Below are 20594 nucleotides of genomic sequence, written 5' to 3'. Positions count from 1 at the left end.
ATATTTAACATAGTTCACTAGCAAAGAAACTCAGTTTTCTCAATGGTAGATAAGTAGTTTAATCTGATATGTGGAAAGTGCCCAGTGAGCACTATGGCCAGCATACAAAGAACAGTGAAAATAGTTCCATACAACTAAAGAGGGTTTTGGAGTTCTCTCCTTAACTGCAGTCCAGAATGCCACAGAGAACCCCACTTTTGAAACTGGGTGGACTTTCAAAAATCTGTTTGTGATGTAACATTGGGGCATACAGTTGAACAAAAAAGTAAAATTAAAAAATCCTGATTATGACCAAGTCTCTAAACTAGCTCTTTAGTTCTTGGAAAATTCATAAAACTGAACAAACACTCATCTAATTTCCTTCTCTTACCCACACATTAGTATGGGGTGGGAGGCACAACGTGCCCTTTCTGGGGTAGTTTGTCCACATTTGGTCTCCATCCTGTATTCAGCTCTCACCTGTGGCTCCTAGAAGATGTAAGCATGTGACAGTGGCCGCACCCCAGGAATGCCTACAACTGACCAGCTAAACTAGGTGAGGATAGCTGATGGGCCTCAAACCCTTGGTGAGTTAGGGACTTCTCCTCAATGCAAAGACAGGCTCCAGCAGATAGAGCGGATGAAACTAATAGTGGATCCAACTAGATCATTTCTGTTCATGCTGTGGAGGGAAGTGAGGGGCAGATGGGGCTCATCAACCTGGGTCTGTAGCCCATCTAGGAGAAGGAAAACTCGGATCCTAAACTTCTGCTGCCTTGCAGCTATACTATCTATGAGAAAGACTTTAGGAGTAAACCATGAGGGAAAATCCATACCCACTGCCTTGTGGTGTATCTTTGATAGAAGAAAAGGCTAAGAAGAATAAAGACTCTGAGGCAGTTGGATGGCACCTTGCATGCCTCCTTCTGGCAACTCCTGCAGCCAAGCTGGTGTCAAATGTATTGCTCTGTTTTCCTTTGGACCGTATCAGTGAGGCCAAGAGGCGAGTCTTGTTGTCTGGGTAGCCCAGGACCTCCATAAATACTGCCTAAGCTTGTGCCCCAGGGATGTCACTTTGGAGCTGCACTTTGGCTTTACCTCCAGAGACAGACAGATGCCAACAACAATCAACACATTTGTACTGAGATAGGATAGCCTAGAATGGTGTCAAAAATTGCTTCATTTGTAGCTCAGATCTCTCCTTAAGTTTACTACATTTTAGCTTGTGATAAGACCTAGATGTAAGTCCCATCAAACTCAGTGGGATTTACTTCTGAGTAGTTACATGTTTGGGCTGCATGCACATGGCAGCTTATTCCATTTTCATGATGCTTCCCTGTTAATTTTCACATTATATCTTATCACATGACATAAAAGGCACTTCCAGAATTATAGTAGAATTTAGCGGACTATAGTGCAAGTTTAGGGTTTATTTCCATATTATTAGCAAATGGATAATTTCTGGAAGCAAATAACACGAAATTGAGCACTAAACTCACACTATATTCCACTATTGTTCCTAAAGTGGCTTGATCGATTGATTTAATTTATACACTGGCCTATACCTGGAGGTCTCATGACGGTTCACAGAATAAAATCAAAATATAAAACCACAAAATACATAATCAGAATAAAAACAACAGTCCAATAACACACCCACAAAAGAGTCACATTTTAAAAGGGCTTATTGTGTGAAAGAGCAAATATAATGCAGAACTTCACATTTAGGGGAAAATGTGGGAACTAAATAAACTGCCATGTAAACATCCAAATTAATGATGTTATACGTTAAGTGTTGGTATCAGCTTTTGTTCCATAGGATCAGTTGAAATGCTTTTTAAGAAATGAGACTTCTGAGTTGACATGCATGGAATTGTGCTGTTGGTTATTTATAGTAGCAAACTGAGAACCCAAAGAAGCCCCAAGAAACCATTTCTTCTTCAGTTACTTGTCTATACAAATTTTATAATTAATACGCTTATTGGAGGTTTTTTTAGTGTTAATATGGATATGATTGTTAACATAGATACAAGCATACAATGTAAAGTATGACAGAAATTTACAGTGCATTCCTGAACATAATGATTCAGAAGTAGGTCCCATTTTATAGTATATTGTATTTTAAAATGGGGTTTCAGAGTTTTTAGGTGTTTTTGAATGTTTTATGTAGATTTCCATTTTCATTGTTCTGTATGGGACAATGACAATAAAGATATCGTATATCGTATTAATTTAAAAATGTGCATGAAATTGGTATCATATTTCTTGTCGTATTCATATTCTCTCTGTATTCTGTGCAGATATGCAACTGTTGCATGTATAATAAAAATTAGATAGAGAATAACTATTATGTAAAATATGTCATATTGCCATCCTAAATGCAACAACTTTTCCAGTAAATTTGAAATCCTCTTCCTACAATGTCAGCTTTTCTTAGGTAGTCACTAATGTGTAATTATATAAATTAGAAGACTGCATAGGTGGGGAAAAATGCAACTAAGTAGTATATGACAGTTATTAGATGGTTTATTTGCTTAATTCCATGAGAACAACACTATTTTTTTATTTAAAAAATCCTGGCAATATTAAATTTTAAAGTATCGAAATATTAAACTATAATATTTTCTTATTCTAATCTTGGATACTTAACAAAGGTCTTGCACTGAGAATAAAGCATTCCTTTTGCATGGTTTATAACAGCAGAAAATTTAAGGGGTTTATCCTGTACACTGAAATGATAGTCTGCCTAATGTCCACCTTACGATACTCCTCAAACATAAAAAAGCCTTCATGGATGAAAAATAGAATAATGAATATTAACTGAATTAGTCATTATCTTAAAGTTTTGTTTAAGAGTGACATACATAAGAATAAATTTGTTCTTCTTCATATTGGGGTTTTTATTTGTCCTAGAAATGAGCATGCTATTTTTAGAAAACAGCGAATGAGTAAAAATCATTTTAGGTTGAGATAGTTCAGATTGCTTGCTCTACTTGAAAATAAATTTATCCTGACCAGTTCTGTGCTGTTATAATATCTCAACTATCATTTCATTAATGTACTAATGCAGAAAACTGATTTCATTCATTGCTCACTGTCAGGGGCTAGTGCTGCTGTCAGGTGTTTATTGAAGTAATTAACTTAATGGTCCGACAAAATTAGCAAAAATTAATTTGTGTGATTAGAGCTTTCTTCTGTGATGGACTGCTTTTTCAAGTTGATAATAATAACAGTAGACAGTAGATTAATATTTTACAATTGCAGTCTAATTTTGACCATTATGGTAAAAACCTAACCCAAGCAGTTGTAAAGGTAGCAATTGAAAGAACCAACACTAATGCAACATGGTGGGGGTTTTTATTCATGGTAGAAACAATTGCAGTCAAAATAGGTTGTACGCAAATATGGAAGCTGTCTGTGCACTTTCTAGGAAATGTACACATTTCCCCCCACAGTGTCTGTGTTCTTAGCATTTTGATTGGACCAGGCTGCCAACTGTGACCCTTCCAAGCAGTACAGCATAGAGGTGTGACTTCTCATATGTTGTGTTTATTGTAAACATGGAGGAAACATTGGCACAGCCCCCTAGATTTTCTTAATTTTGTTGATTGATTATGTTGGCTCTTTTCCACTTAATATTTTTCTTCCCTCCTGAATATAATCCTGTCCACTTGAATGAATTCATCCAGCAGAGGCCAGTGTGTGTGTGTGTGTGTGTGTGTGTGTGTGTGTGTGTGTACATGTACTTAGGACAAGAACAACTACCTGATTTGAAAATAAACATAGTCAGCATAGTCAACTTTTTGTCCCATAAGGTTCTGGCAGCTTATCATTTTAAAACAAAAAATTGCAAGAGAAAACAATGCAACATTTCTAACACGTTATTTTTAAGGAATTAAACACCTAGACAAATTCTGCTTAAAACCGTCTCACATAAATTTCCCCGCACATACATCCCCACTGCTCCAGTCTTAAAGGCAGATGATAACGGTCCCAATTCATTTCTTCATAAACTCTTACATCTTTAACAGACACAATGAAAAAGATAATGAATGATAGCAATTCATAAGTGAAATATGTATAAAGCAATTGCTTCTTTCAATTAGTTAAAAAATAAAACCGTTTTCATATTGTTGACAGATAGTGAAGAGCTGATTGCCAAATTTGATAGTGCTCATCAAAATAGAGAGAAGAGCACTCGGAGAAAAATGACTTTTGATCAAAATGTTAGCAAGAAGAAGGCACTAGCATTAGAAAGATGGGCAAGAAAGGGTGGACGTGGTTGAAATATCAATATGAAATATTGAAACATTAAATATGAAATACATTGGATGAGGGTTCTAAGAACTATATGTGGGATTACTTAGGTAGGTAGGTAGGTTAATTGCCTGATTTTTATGGTGAGTGGGCTGAATTACTTGACTTCCTGGTTGCAGTTTATTTGAAGGCAACCAACCATGAGTACTGGTTCATATATAACAGAAAGCCAGGCTCTGGTTTGTTTCCTCCCTGCCATGGCAGGAGAGGAGAATCTTAGAAACGTTTAAACCATGCTTTATTTTTATTTTGTTTAAAGTTATCCATGGTTTAATGTAATGTGCAAACCATCTCAGTGTAAAGATGTGAGAAATATTTTGAGACGACTGAAAAATAAAACATATAGTTCAAAAAGTCTTAAGTTTTCCCATACTTTTTATGTAAGTTCTAAATGATGGTGTGGGAGTGGTACAGTTTACTATTCATCAGGAAATAAATCTTCAGAAAGGAAAAGAAGCACAATATAAAGGGGGATGAGCCTAATTATATAGGTTAAAGTATACCTTGTAACAGTGATTCTATTTTAGCAGAGAAACTGATGATAAAGATGAACTGGATAAAATAGTGTTGTTTTTTTAAAAAAGCAAAGTTATTACAAGGTTCATTAATTCTCCAAAATCACATGAATGAAGAGAAAGAGTTTAGAAGAATTACTGGCTTTAGTTCAGAATGTCAATTTCTACTTTTTAATCCCAGTTCTCACAATTTATTTGACATCCTGAACAGCAGCCAAAAAAGCTATTATAAGTATAAAACACACTCATTGGTATAAATCTCATTAAGTTGAGCAATTTAATTAAGGTATTGACATGCTTAATTGAAACGTGCAAGGAGTGACTATTTTCATATCTAATTTCCATATGCTTTCCACTTTAAAAGGGAAAAAAAACCCTGTAAAAATGTTATAGATTCAGCTAAGCCATGCCATCCCAAAGGAGCACTTGCTCCCATTTACCTTGATTTAGAGCCAACCACTCTCCTAAGTGGAGGTCCATTAAATGGATCTGATGTATGCCTGACTCAAACATGCGTCAGCTTCTCTTATGATCAATAGAGGAATATATATATTAATAAAGCACCAACTTAATTAAATCAAATAGTCTTCTGGGTAAACTTAAGATACTCAGAGATGGGCAGAGAATCAATATATTCTGCCATTTGAACATTAACTATGTGCTTGGAAATTTTATTCTCGCATTTTGAAGATGCTTGCAGTTTTTAAGTGTAGACTTGCAGAAGTTCACTGCATAGAAATGTGTATTATGCATGAGAGCTTGTTCGGAAATACCCTTGCTCTGTTCTATATCTTTAACACCTTTCTTAACTATTTATTCTAACACTTTAGTATAGATGCCTGGTGTCTAAAAAGGATTAAAATAAATGTTGCACTGGGGAAAACAGTATGCTGGTGGTCTGTCCCCAGTTCTCATAAGCCCTGTAATAAACGTAACAAACATTTACCTGATAATGGTGTGATGTGTTGTTTCTATTTATGTTGTGAAGGCTGTTGAAAAATTAATGTGTACTTAACTATCAAATTTGACACATGTTTTAGTTTATAGATATTACAAAGTTGCTGACATATAGTTACATTTTTTGTTTGCAAATAGTAACTTCTTATAAAATGATGCCTCTATCTTGTGCATACACATTAAATTTTCATAGCAAACCATCGTGTTTTAAAGTACATTTCCCTGCAACAATATTCCTAATAATTTATAGAAGGTATTTGCATTTAATCCTTTCTGGATATGTTACAGGGGAAAAGAGAGACAGAGAGAGAGAGAGAGAGAGAGAGAGAGAGAGAGAGAGAGAGTGCACTACATGTAGCAGGCTAGAACTCTTGGTGCATTGAAACTAACGGAATAAAATTAACCACCCTGTGATCTTCGGATGAAAGGTGGCATAGAAATTTAAATAAAAATAATAATATAATACAGCAAGTATCCTCGTTAAACAGTAATACTCCTGAAATTGTTGAAGTGTGTACTGAATTGGCAATGTAACTATAGCTTTAAGCACCAGGTCACAAATGGAATCTTATCAGATTCTCTTTTCTGCTAGAAAATTAGAATCTCTTTTTTATGTCTGCATTTTTAAAAGGAATATGCAATCAATTATCCTTATGCATACTTAAGGCATTTAAAATTTATGCCTTTTAAGTTCTGTTTGTGTAGTAGGAGATGATAGTTAAGGCAGGGAATTTTAATGTGCACGTTGTCTTTAAGTTTGTGAATTTGACTCCAAGAGCTAACCCATTGCTTAAAGTCTCATTTGCTTTTCCACGACATCCATGCACAGTCCTTCAGTCGTGCTCTGTATATGCTTTATTTTTTAAAAAAATTAAGTGTACATGAAAAAGTAGCCATAACAAATCAAAATAATATCAATTAATATATAACTTGCACAAAAAAGTAATACTGCAAATCATGGCATTGATCTTAAAAAGGCCTGTTCTGTGCAGTCCTCAGACCATGGTTTATTATTTTGATTTTCAGTATGATTCCAAACAATGGTTTTCAATTTAAACATCATATCAAAACATAGGTAAGCTTCTGTAACGATAGTTTGGCAAGATACATGAAGTGTGCCTGCCTCCTTCAAAGGGCACCAAAAAATTACTTTGCTTCTTTTAAAAACCTTAATAGATTTTAGTAGATAAGTGCTCTGGGATAATGTATTATTTTATGATCTGAATAAGTTAAATGTATTGCTCTGACATTAGTTGTAGACATTGTAACCTATGACACTGTAGTCCTATGTAGTCTGAAAAATGAGAACATATAATAGCTCTTGTCTGCTTCAACAGTTTGAGACAAGTTTCTTTCCATTGATGTATTTGTTTTGGTCTGTGTTGATAGTTCTCCCATAATGAAGTGCCTTTGAATGCAGGCAGGGAGAGTGGTAGTGTAAAACCTTGCTTAGAAATGTTTACTGAAGTGAACTACTCACTTTAAGCGGCTGCTGGAAACTATATTCCTTCCACAATTAGATTTTTAAGACTTTCTAATGTTGGCAGCAGACCACTTGGCTTTTCATACATCAAGGATTTCAGGCATGTGCTATCTTTAAACAAACACATTAGCTGGAATAGATATTTTTCCAGACTTTTACATGTAGAATAGACTTTAGACAGATACATTATGGTAGAGCTACAGTTCCTCCCCACTCCACACCCCCCCCCCAGATGTGATAATAGTTAATTGTCTTGGGACCACTTTTTCTCCCTTACGTTGTTCCTAACAGTAAGTAAACAAAAACTGGAAGATGTGAACTTTTATATGAGCCTATTAACCATGTGGTCTCCTCCCGCCCACCCCACCAGCCATCAGCTACTCTTCTATACTTAATTTAATTGTATGAGCTGACATTGTCAATCTGCAATCCAATAACATGTTTGATGGCAACTCAGAAGAGAGTCCAGTTAATTTTTGGGAGTGCTATTATGTAAATAAATATTCTTACAGAGTGCTGAGCCAAGACATTTGCTGATTAATCGGAGTTCTGCCCTTGTCTTCTCCAGGAATAAACCTTGGAATGTCAGAAGACACTTTAATGCTTTTAAATAGCAAGAACACACCCACACTTTTTTATTTTTTTGCCTAGTTGTGTGCTATTAAGTGAGAAGCCTGATAATAATCACACTGTACAATCTTTGTGGTATGCCGTAGGGCCAAGGCTTGTTTCACGTATCCATAAGGTATTTCATATATATTTTCTTTAGTATATATTTGTTTTTCACCGCTATTGCATAGACCATAATTGCCTATGTATTTCCAGGTGTTGCTCCCCCTCCCACAAAGTTATATGTCAAGAGAGAAAGGTGTTGACATTGAATGCAGAAGATATAACAAACCTGTGAGAGATTTTATTATATTTTAATCAATGCTCTTTAGGGCGAAAGCAGGACATTGTGACACCAGATGTCATAAATAATTATATCCTATTTTAGTGGTTGCTTTGCACAGTCACTATTGTTGCAAAGTTGGTGCTACTAGTACTCACAGAGACCAAGGTGGTGGACAAAAAGGCTATAGATGTTGATAACTGTATGGTGAGTTGGGGAAAATCATTTTGTCTTGCTATTAATGTGTTTAAAGGTTGTGTTAATGTTTATTGTTGAAGACTGCAATTAAACAAAGCAAAAGAGCAGTTCTATCTCATGCTTGGGTCATATTTGTGACATCGCGAATGCTTCTGGTATACAAGCTGTTCATGCATTTCTTCCAAGCAAAATAAAATGGGCTTGAAAATAGAGTCATACCTATGGAATGGGAGCATTTCAGTATATTAATTAAGGTTATACACAACCTTCACAGTGGTAAGATAAGTAGTCATGGTTGGTAATTTGTTTTTTGCCCTGTGTAAGAGTTACCTGCCAAGTTAACACTACAGAGAAGCTGACAAGGTGTATCATAGACAGTATTGGGGGAGGGGTAGAAGGATGTTTGCATAATAGAAATAACTTTGAAAAGTTCAAGGACATTTTATTTTATAATGTTTTAAAATTACTTGATCACAGTGTTGCATTATTATTATCAACATTTTCCTTACCTTTATAAGACTTCTTCAGTTCAGATAACCTCCTGAATTATTATTTTTTAAAAATTTAATGTAATTTTTAAAGTGGAGTAGTTCCCAGCAGAGCAGCAAATAAATCACCCAGTTTCTAGTTTCGGTCAATTTACTGTATCTCCTGTTGGTAGATATACATATGACTGTAACAAAGCTGAGGATTTTATTGTTTAGAAGTCGCATATGCCAAATTATAATCCTGTAAGTAAGTCTTGCATTGGCTGGGATCTGATTCATTGATGTTCTTTCTATTCAGGCCCCAAGGGAATGTTAGTATTGCTGGATTGTGTCCAATACTAGAATTCCAGTCACAGAAGGCTCTTTCATCCAGGCTTCTGTAAGCAGAAGGGGGGGGGGTATTTTGCAAGTTTGGTCTTTCTGTTTCCCCCCATCCCAGCAATCCCACACAGTTCTAGAGAGTGCCCAAATTATTTGCAGCGAAAGAGAGGCTGCGTACAGAGCTGTGGCAAAAATGGTCTCCCATTCATAGATGCCTCCAATGAATCAAAGAGCATTCCATGAATGGAAAGGCACTGTTGTACACAACCTGCTGTCAGTGTTGTATGCAAAAGCAGCATCTAATTACCTGTGTGCCTTAATTGCTGTTTCTGCTGGAGGAAATATATATACTTTAAAAAACAAAAATAAACTGAAACTAAACTGAACTATGATACTTCTATTATGACCAAGTAATATCACAACATATTTTAAACTTTCCAGAATTCCTCCTCAGTCTTGGTGTTCAACAAATGAAAGGATGGTGGAAGGGCTGGAGTGGGTGTGTATGTCAAAGTTGTTGATCATATTGCTCTGCCTGCAATATGTTACATTCTTAATACAAACTTAAATATTTTCTTCATCGGCTAATTATACTGAAGGATTGTGCCCAGTGTGTACTGGTGCAAAGCAATAATAGTCACTCTTTTTTGAAATTAGAAAAGCAGGCATTTATTTTCATGCTTCTAGCACTGTTTTTGTAGCTAATCAGTGTGAAGACTATTCATACCTAATATGATAACCCTGCTGTTTGTTTTACTGATGTCAAATCTCAGTCTTGTGCATGGATGTAAGATAAGTTCTATGTCTCTGTAAGGAAATAAAAGAATGAAATAGCTGGACTGAAGCTTTATCCTTGGCCTTTATATTACCCCCTTAACAGTATTCTAAGATTTTTTACAGATTAACATTTAACACCTCCACACAAAATCCCTCAATTTCTTTAAAGGACATTCTCATCCTAATGTGTATTAGGATTATAAATTGAAATAGTAATAGTATCACAAATGTTGAACTGTTGAACAAATAGCTATATATTGTGGTTGGATACTGCTTCCTTAGTGGCCTTAAGAAAACATATTTAAGAAACTAACAGCATGTTTCAGAAAATGGAAAGCTGTTAATATGGCCAAAGATACTTCTGTGCGTTGGGTGAATCTGATGGCAGCTGACTTGGTCCTGGAAAGTCTTTAAGAGTGACTTGGAATGCTGGTATCAAACACGAGATCAAAAACTTCAAAACATACACAACAGTGCATACTTGTAAGAGTGAATGGGCAGCTATATAAATGCAGCTTGCAGCTGAAACCTCTACATTGCTGCAACAACACCTTGACAATGTCAGGTTGTCAGACTATGAGATTTATTTATGAAATGGGCACACAATCCTGGAGATTTGTAGAGGGTGCCCTGTTAGCCAGAGAATAGTACCTCAATAGAAGATAAAGTGAATGTAAGTTACAAGCAGATTTTTTTTTTCCTGAGCGAGATTAATTTCCTGCAATCTCTTGCGTTCTTGGATAGCTGTAGAAAAGACAGAGTAGAGGGATAAAAGAGACATCAATAATATAAATTATCTTGGTATTCTAGAATACTAGAAACATTGCTTTAAATCACAAGTTTGCTACCTTTTCACTCTGCTTGCAGTAATATAAAATGCACATTTTTCAAGGACAAATTTGATTTTCTTGTGTTCTGCTTAGGGTGAATGCTTGCTTCATTTATCTCATTTTGTTATCATTGGTAACTCTCAATTGATGTTTCTATTTTAAACCAGCTGCTTTCTCTCTTAAGTAGTATTTATCATACCATAGTACTGTATGTTTGTCTTTAAAAATTGACTTCTTCCACCCCACATTTCCCTTTGTAACACAGAATAAAGATCTGCCACAAAACATTTAATATTTCAGTATTAAGCACTGAAGAACAGAAGGGAAAGAATGAAAGAGGAAGATGCCTTACTAGTCACTGTTGCATAATTTTGGAAAGTGAAACATGTCTTTTAGGAAACAATATAGTATTCTGAATGGCCATTTGTGTGTCTGTCTCAGAGAACAATTTTGCTACCGAGAGGAATTGGTGTAGACTAGATGACTTGCATAAATTGAATTAGTCTGACAAAGACATTTAGGGTGGGGGTCGAATGGACCATCATCCTGATGGAAAACAGAAGAAAGCCCTGGGTGACACAGCTTGACCTAAGATGTCAGTGTGGGTTTTCTGTGCGGTGCTATCATTCAGAGTCACAATGCTTGTTTTTCAATAAAATCAATTTGATGGAGGTTCACCTTACAATGCAGCATTTACTTTAAAGGTGGGCGGGGGATTGCATGGGGTGCATTATAATGAATACTACCCAGCTGAAAAGTCTGGCTTTAGGATGAACAATTTGTACATCCCTTAAAAAAAAGGCTTACTAATCTTGGTCGGGTATTAGTGTCCTTAAAGTCCATGCTCCATCCCATTTTTTATTATTAATTTTTCTATACCACCCTTCATCTGAAGATCACAGGCCAATATAAAAGCACAAAATGCATAACATAATAACAAACAAAACAATAATACTCCAAGTTTGAAAGGCCATAGATTGTTTAATTAGCCAGAGGATGTCCAATTATTTTATTAAAAACAAAGGTTTCCTTTGGATGTTAATAAGAGCAATTTGCTTAATTTTGCAATGCTCTTGGGTAACTGTTTTGTTCTTTTTATGAACTACAGTTTATGTATGTATTAGGCCACAAATATTAAGTAGAGGGGAATGCTGAGATTTTATTAAAGACGAGACTGAAAGGAGATATGATAGCCGTCGTCAGATATCTAAAGGGCTGTTACATAAGGATTTTCTCCTGCTCTGGAGGCTAGGACCAGAACAAATGGATTCAAGTTACAAGAAAGGAGATTCCAACCAAACATCAGAAATAACTTTCTGACAGTAAGAGCTTTTCATTCGTGGAACATACCCCCATAAGAAGTGGTGGGCTCTCCTTCCTTGGAGGTTTTGGTTGGCCATCTGTCTTGGATGCTTTAGCTGAGATTCCTGCATTTCAGGGGGTTGGAGTAGAAGACCCTCGGGGTCCCTTCCAACTCCACAATTCCATGATATTTACTTTTCTCATACTTAATACTTTTCTCTTTCTTCTTGGAACATACTGAAATTCCTAAGACTCTTAATTTGTATTTATTGAAACAGTTTTAATCACTTTGATCCCACTTTGTTCTGTATTCATTGTATCTCAAAGAGCGGTGAGACAAGGGGTTACTGAGAGATTTGTTCTGTAAGGCTACAGTACGCTCTTTTAGTAAGTCCTATGTACATATACCGGGGAGCAAATCTAATTGAACTCAGTACAGCTTGCTTCAGAGTAAATATCTATAGGATTGCACTACACATTACTTTATCTGTTGTATTTGTTGTCTTTCTATGCTATCTCAGGTGTGTTCCCCCTACAGTTCACATCCTTGTTAACGTTAATCTGTAATAATAAAAAAGGGTTGTAAAGGCACAGACAAATTTGAAAAAATGCTTTTAACATCTGTGAGGGTAAATTTTGTATAATATTTAATCCAAACACATAGGAATAAGAATCTGCAGTTCCATTAGCTATATCATCCCATAATAGCCATATACAGTATCCACAGTTCATGGAAATGTTAAAGCCTTCCCAACAGTCACTTCAACACTTAACCTGCTGAAATACAGTAAATGTGCAACTATTTCTTTCCATCTCTAAGTTGTCTACAGCTGTGAGCATTTCTCTATGTCATTGTGTGATTTTGTTTATTTGTCCCTAATAAGTGTGTATTTTCTTTTCTTTTCTTTAGGGACTTAAGTGAAAACCAGATTCAAGGCATCCCAAGAAAGGCTTTTCGAGGCATTACCGATGTGAAGAATTTGTAAGTCACATCTACAATAGAACTTGGGCTGAATATGAATTATTATATGCTACTGCTCTTAGGTATTTGAGGACCAGAGGCATACATGGAAATGGTTTCCATGCCTAGAAATCACTGGTCCACTTCCATGCTCTCCCATTTGCATTAAACATAAGCACACACTTCCAAGATTCCATTGTCTTTCACAGGTCAATTGCCTTAGACAGCAGATGTTTCATCAAAGGGAGCAGACTGATAATTTGTTTAGCTTAATATTGTATGTTTATTGTAATTGGAACATACAGTATTTTAATGAAACCTTTAGGATTTTCCACCCGAGGTGAGATCTTGGGTTAGCTCATCCTGTGGCTACAGAAAAACAAAGGGCTGCAGTACTACACTCACTTACCTGGTAGTAAGTCCCATGGAACTCAATAGGACTTACTTCTGAATAGAAATATATAGGATTGTACTGTTAGTGGAGCATCACATCACTTGATGGTATAAGTGAATAATGTAGTTGACTCATAATTCCATAAGTGCAGAAGTCCTTTGAACTGCAAATTCAGCCTAGTGAACTGTATGCTGCCCTCTGTTCAAGTAGTAATAGCTGTAATAGTATTTTGTATCTTGTTTTCTAAATTCAAAATGATTCAAATACTTTATTTTAGTAGTCTTTACAATAGCCCCATAAAAGTAGGTAAATATTACTTTCCACATACCCTGCCTCAGGAACCAATTGTACAATCTGGGTGCCACAAATGGGTGCCCTTTCTCTTCTGCCAAGTTACTGCAGCTGGGTCTCTGAAGTGCTGTAGAGTTCTCCCTCAGATATTTATGGGAGGAGATTGTTCACAGATTCCAATATACAATAAAACTGTGCTTTATGGAAACATAGGACAGATTTCTGGAAGCTTTAGAAGAAGTCACATATGACATTGCCTAGTGTTAAGCAATACTGTAGGTTAAAGTAGCCTGTTACTCCTTCTAGTGGTATTAAATCAGTTGTAGATCTTAATGAATTCAGGAAATAACCCTTTGCCTGTCACTTTAACTTTCACAGCAATTCAATAGCTAGGCCTATTACTATACTATTAAAATTATGTCACCAAGTTGAAACTTCCTATAAGAAAAATTACTTCTAGCATAAGTTAATTTAATGAATGGATTAATCTCATCCTTCACCATCTGTTCAACACCTAATTATGAATACTAAAAGCACCTATTTCATAATTACATCATTAAAAACTATGATTGATTGAAATACATGTTCCTCATGTTGGTCTGAGGATGACTCCTCCTCTGCATAAAGCAATCTTCTAAATAAGATTTTACTGCAATCTTTTATTTTAATTTCTTCATCCACTTATAATGTAAAGTGGTTTTCAGGCCTCTAATGTTGGTCTCAAAAGCATATTCTGGAATATAAAACAATCAAAGTAACAGTTTTACAAAGTAATAATTGAATATTTGAAGGAGCTGAGTATGTTTAGCCTCGAAAAGAGGAGACATTATAGCCATCTTCAAATATCTTAAGGGCCGTCACATGGAAGATGGAGTAAACTTGTTTTCTACTGCTCTGAAGGATAGGACCTGACCCAATGGCTTCAAGTTACAAAAAAGGAGGTTCCAACTAAACACCAGAAAGAACTTTCTGACAGTAAGAGTTGTTCGACAGTGAAATGGAAGTGCGGCTGTTGAATGCATACTTGAAGCAATAACCTTTCCCAGAACAATTCAAACTCTTTCCCATCTGTTCAGTTGCAGCCCTAAGTGGTGGGAATTACTACAAAACTGTATTGGTTCTCTTCATGGTATGTCTGAAACAGGATGGGCATATAGTGTTGAATGTGTAAAGACTTTTGCAGCTCACTTGCCTGACATTAAATTAGCACTGAAAGACTTCCTAGAACTAAATTTGACGGCCAAAACAAGAAATGAAGTCCACGGTGTTTTATTTCATGTGATAACTTTTGTCTGTGTTAACGTTAGCCATGTGGTACAAAATATTAGCTGGTATAGATATTTGCAACAGGGTCATCCAAGCTAGGGATAACACACTGGATGCTGAAGATAGCAATCATAGACAAAACTTCAAAACAACTGGAAATGAATGTGGAATGAAGCCAATTTGGTTGTGTCAATCCAAAATATAGAAATAAAACCCTCCCATAGATGTGATGGAATTAAGGTCAGGAGGTCATGGCTGCGTGACACCTGACAGAGGCTAACTTGGAAGAAATGAATGACACAGATGATACTTCATAAGTGTGTTCTTCACATTTTGGTAGACAATGTTGTAACAGGATTAACTGTCCACTTCAATGCCGTTAAGCAGTTGGCAGAAATATCTGATTTCTTGTGGAAATATCTTTCCATATCTGAAAGTGTTGTGGAGAGAAAAGCTTTATCTTTATCATAGCAATATCCTGCTGACCTTGGTGGTGATAATTTTGGAAAAGAAATGCAACATTCACCCTCAGTACATAAAGCTAATTTTGTAAATGTTCAGTTAAAGCCATTAGATCTGTTGAACTTGTTAACCGAGTACAGACTTGCTTATCCGTTTCCAAATGTTACACAAAAGGTCAGTAAAGCTCTTTTAAAAAAATAAATAGTAAGTTTATCTACCTTTTTATACTAATATTAATGTGTTCTGATGATCTGATCTGCATTGCAATATAAAAGGATGTTCCAATGTGAATTCTTTCTTCTTCTGTATTGTAGCATAAACAAAGATGTTCAAATCAAATGTTCTTTCTTATCTCTGATCCTCTTTTAATTTATTGATATTTATTTATATTTATCATGGAAGGAGTATGAGAGCATAAGGCCTTAAATGCAGGAAATCAACAGAACGCTCCACTCAACCCCTCTCTTGTCTTCCATATCCCTTTTGATTTTATAGGCTGCACCTCATGGCATAAACCTATAGTGGGTAGAAACGGAATGACTAATTGAGAATGGAAGGGGCACAAAAGAAACTTTGTACCCCCTGATAATTCCTCTCAGAGACCCTGTCTATACCTACCAGTGGGAGACACTTCAAGCTGGGACATTCAGTTGTCTCTCACCTGATACTTGACTTTAAAACACTTTTCTTACAAGAATATTTTGTAAACTGCTTTAAGCTTCTTGGGATAAGAAAAGTTGCTTTCTTGGCCTTCTGCTGCTTGTTTCCAGCATTATGGAGCCCTCTTGCTCGCTCGCTCTCCAAATCTTATCCCGATTTGATTCCTGTTCACAATTTCTGGAATTGTGAAACATCTAGTCAGAAGAAGCACAAAGGATGATGATACTGTGGTTTTAAACAATGCATCTGCAAGGCCAAGATTCATACCTCAGTAAACCCAGAACAGAGATAATCTGTACACTGTACACTGAGACTACCTTTTCTGATACTGCCTTGCTGCTGCGTCTGAAAATCTTTATTGGAAGTGAAACATCCCCGTTCTCAGCATGTGCAGTAGAAATTTTAGGAATTTGATCATAAACTGCTTGGATGCCGTAACATCCCTAACAAGAAAGCTTTTTAAAAAGGGCAATCTTCGCTCCAGTGGCCAGGAAGCTATATTCTTCCATTGACAGAGTAACCTTGTCAGTGGTTTACAGCAGCAGCCTATGGGGCAGGAAACCTTGGAGAAGCAGCTGGAGATAGCATAAAACTACTGACAGAAAGAGAGGCTACAGAGAGTTGAGCAGTTACAGATAGATTATAAAAAGCATGACAGTTGTAACCATGGGCTCAGACTCCACTTCTTCAGGCAAGGAAGTCAGAGAGAGGAAATTGCCCTCTAGGCCAGCCACAGATGTACATACTGAATCAGAGGCACTGGTTCTAGTGGAGCCTGTTGCGTCAATGTCTCTTCAGTCCAAGGAAGTTGTATTGTCTTTGGCCTCCAACTCAGAAGCCATGGTGAAACCACAGCCCTTGTCCACTGATCCATCAGATTCAACAGGCTGGGTCCTTTTAAATTAAGAGGCCTACTGAGAAAGAGCTGTAGTTCATATTGAAGGTTCACTCTGAAAATGCTGAAATGGCATTTGAACTCTGATTTTATGGAGTCTCTAGCCTGAACCCTGCCCAGAGCTTCAAGGATACCATTGGAACTTCACCTTAGAACTGCTGAAGCTGTCACTCTAAACTATGACACCTGGTTCTGGGTATCCAGCAGGAGACATAAAAATGCACCTAACCTTGAGCTGGAATTACAGATAACTCTACAGCATCTTAGGCACTCCTAGACATACTTGTGGTTGTTGGCGTCTTCTGCCTTGCTCCTTCTGAGCACACTCCTTGACCTCTTTGGGTTGCTTCAACACAATGGATCATTTTATATTACTTTACTTTCTTTATGATATGTCTCCATGATTTTGTCCTCATTTGGTTCCCTCCCTAGTCCCTACCAGTCCAGGCATCCCTTCTATTATTATTATTATTATTATTATTATTATTATTATTATTATTATTATAGGGAGATCTTCCACAGCTTTCCCTCTATCTATTGGGATTTTTCAATAACTTGTTATTGGCTTTCTGCAGCTCTCTGCAGCTCTTTGTCTACATGTTATCCCTCAGTGACCTCATCAAATCCCATGACTTTCCAGACAATCTATACATAGATGTCATCCAGTTCTACCTCTCTACTGAGTATTTTCTCCCTCTTTTTGTCCAAACTTTCCAAATGACTTGGTTGGATATTTCCAGTGTAATGCTTCACTGTTCACAAAATCAACATGTCAGACCCTAGAATTATTATATTTTCTCCCAACCCCATTTTGCCTCATATCCACTGAAAATGTCACCAACAGAGACTCCATCTCCTCAGAGTATTGCGGAAGAACGATGTCAATCAACATTTGATTATCTCCTTCTACAGGTCAACAATAGAAAGTGTCCTTTCATACTGCAACATGGTGTGGTACGGTGGTTGGACATCATCTGATAGGAAGTGCCTACAGAGGGTGGTGAATACAGCAAAATATATTATAGGCTGTCCTGTGAATCTGCTGGATGAAATAGCGGAAGAACGTTGCCTCAGGAGAGTGAGGACAATTCTCAGGGATGATTCACACCCTGGCCGGCACTTTCTTGATCTCCTTCCCTCAGGCAGAAGATATAGAAGCAAGATTAGTCAAACCAACAGGGTAAAGAACAGCTTCTATCCATGGGCTGTTAGGCTGCTGAATGAAAAGATAACAACAGGGCAACTGACTTTCGGGTTTGGTGGGTGTGCGTCAGTAAACGAGGGGAATTAAGACTAAGAGAGCTGAGTGGGGGGTGCTCGTGTAATCTGACTGTATACAAGTTGTACAAGTGACTGCAGTTTGGCTCATATTGGCTCCAGAGTTTGTGACCTTTGCCTTTTCTGCATATGAGCTCTTATAGGAAGAAATGCATGGGAAACTAATTGACACATAGATTGCGCCCTGCCCATTGTATATGTACTTTATGGTGGCAATCTGATGAGATAATTCCCCAAGAGAAAACAATTCCTCTTGGCTTAATTGCAGTAACTAGGATAGGGTACAGGTTGGATCACCATGAAGAAGACTATATTCTAATGAATATAGTCCATGAAGAAGAATATATTCTAATTTGCAAACTAAGTAACCGAGAATGTAATTTGATTTCCATCCAGACTTAGATTCCAGTGCCTGGTACAAAAAGTGGCTAGAATTCTGGCCTCTGCAACTGGAACACTTTCCTGCAATTAAAGTTATGCAGCTGGGTGCAGTCAGTGAAATCTATGGAAGTATGTTTAAAAGATTGCTTTGGAATGTTGGGCAGAAGAAACATTTGCATTCCTTTTCTGTTTCTGGGTGTAGGCTTTGCTAGTCAGGGTGGATCTTTCAGCAACAATTCACTTAAAAGCCAGACTTGTCACCCTGCCCCACTCCAGCACTGGCCTTAGTCTTTGCCCAGTCACTTATTCTCATTGTGGAAATGTTTACTACAGAGTTATATACACATTTTGGTACATTTCTCTTTTTAGCAGAACTATGATTAGAGCTTTTTGTGCTCAGGACTGATACTCAGCTTTCCTTTGTGTCCTAAGTGCAACTCTATTGACCTCAGTTTTATACTTGGAGAATGGGAAGAGGAGGTTTTGTAAGGTCATTGGCTATTGTTGAGTTGTTGTCATCAGTTATGTTAACCTGCTCAACTATGACCTTGAATGGAACATTCTTTACCTTCCTTGTTTGATGCTGGAGTCAAATGTTTATAATGGAATGGTGCCTGAAAAATGTCACTTTAGCTCAGAGGAATAGTTTCCATAACTAAGTATAATTCATATGACTAAATGTTGCATGACTGTGTTTAATGTTTCATTCAGTTACACCAAAACTGGGCAGCAAAAGAAGTCAAAGGTTGAATAGTAAGGATAGATAAATACATGAGGTTAAAGCTGACCTTTAGCAAAATTTATTGTCATTGATATTAAACAAAATCTCCTTGTCAGGCACTTGATTGGAACATTTAACTAAATTAATTTGGTCTGTGCCGTATGTTGTGTAGCTGTGTAGCTTTGCTAAATAGATAGCAGTGCGATTCAAAAATCATGTAAAATCCAACATTCTCAATTTTTTATCCCTTTGACTCAAAGATGTACATTTAGAGGTGATCCTTGACTAATTTATGCTGACTTCATGCCAACTTCGGATATATTTGTTGAAGATTTCCTGTAGCATATATTTGGGGCTGTCAAGGAGGCTTTTATCCTAGGGAAAAAATTGTGCTGGTTTTAATTACAATTTTAAATAGCTCTATAACCATTGTGAACTCTGGGTTTACATCATTTTTATGATAGCCTCATAGTTCCTGGTTTATTGATTTTGTAATTTGTTTCATTACATTTAATGCAAACCTTTTGTACTGAGTTACTCTGTTCTCTGGGGATTGTTGGGAGGGGGGAGGGTCAACATGTAGTGTTGGCCAAAACAGCAGAACGCATATAATTTAACCATGGACTGAACCAATCGTGAAGGGCTATTAATACTGTTCAGCAAGATGCTGCAGAATTATGCCAGTGTGACCCCTTCACTTAAACTCAGTGGGAGAGCAAGATTTTGAGGCAGTATTTGTGTCTGCTCAGCACCCCCTTTTTCAACAAAGTGGAAATGATTCTAGGAATATAGCTTTGTGACATAATTGATAAAGGTGGGGCAAAATGGTTGGGGAATTATTTTCTACATATGCATATAAGCAATGAACTCATGCAGTCTAATGATGTCGGCCATAGAATATTTCTTAGACTTAGAACTGATCTGTATATAGAGTAGAAGTATAAGGGACAGTATGCAGGGAGAAGTCTAGCCTAGAACTGTTTCTCTGACATATTAGCTTTCTAAATGCAGGGCTGGTGGCAATTAGTAAAGCTAGATTACATTTTAGTTAAAAAAACAACAACAGACTCTTGTGGCATCCTCAAAGCTAACAAATTTATTATAGTGTAAAACAGAACAACAGATTAAGTTACAGTCTTCTTTTGGGAGATGTTGGATTTGTACATTTATGTGTTCCTTTTGTACTCATTTTGTATATATGCAGACTATATAAGAAAAAGTAAAGC

General features: G+C 36.7%; 1 protein-coding gene across 2 annotated transcripts in view; it reads left to right on the top strand.

The window, feature by feature from the left end:
* The window catches only part of SLIT3 (slit guidance ligand 3), a 418035-nt gene that overhangs the window by 216834 nt on the left and 180607 nt on the right, over positions 1-20594 (top strand). For both annotated transcript variants that reach the window (XM_081845905.1, XM_081845904.1), the window contains exon 5: positions 12970-13041. In XM_081845905.1, coding sequence (XP_081702031.1) covers positions 12970-13041 — 72 coding nt within the window. The remainder of the gene's footprint in view (positions 1-12969; positions 13042-20594) is intronic.

Source organism: Podarcis erhardii (assembly GCF_964252035.2).
Source record: "Podarcis erhardii genome assembly, chromosome: 2".
NCBI lineage: Eukaryota > Metazoa > Chordata > Lepidosauria > Squamata > Lacertidae > Podarcis > Podarcis erhardii.
The sequence above is the reverse complement of the archived record's forward strand: the minus strand, read 5'-3'. Positions and strand labels throughout refer to the sequence as shown.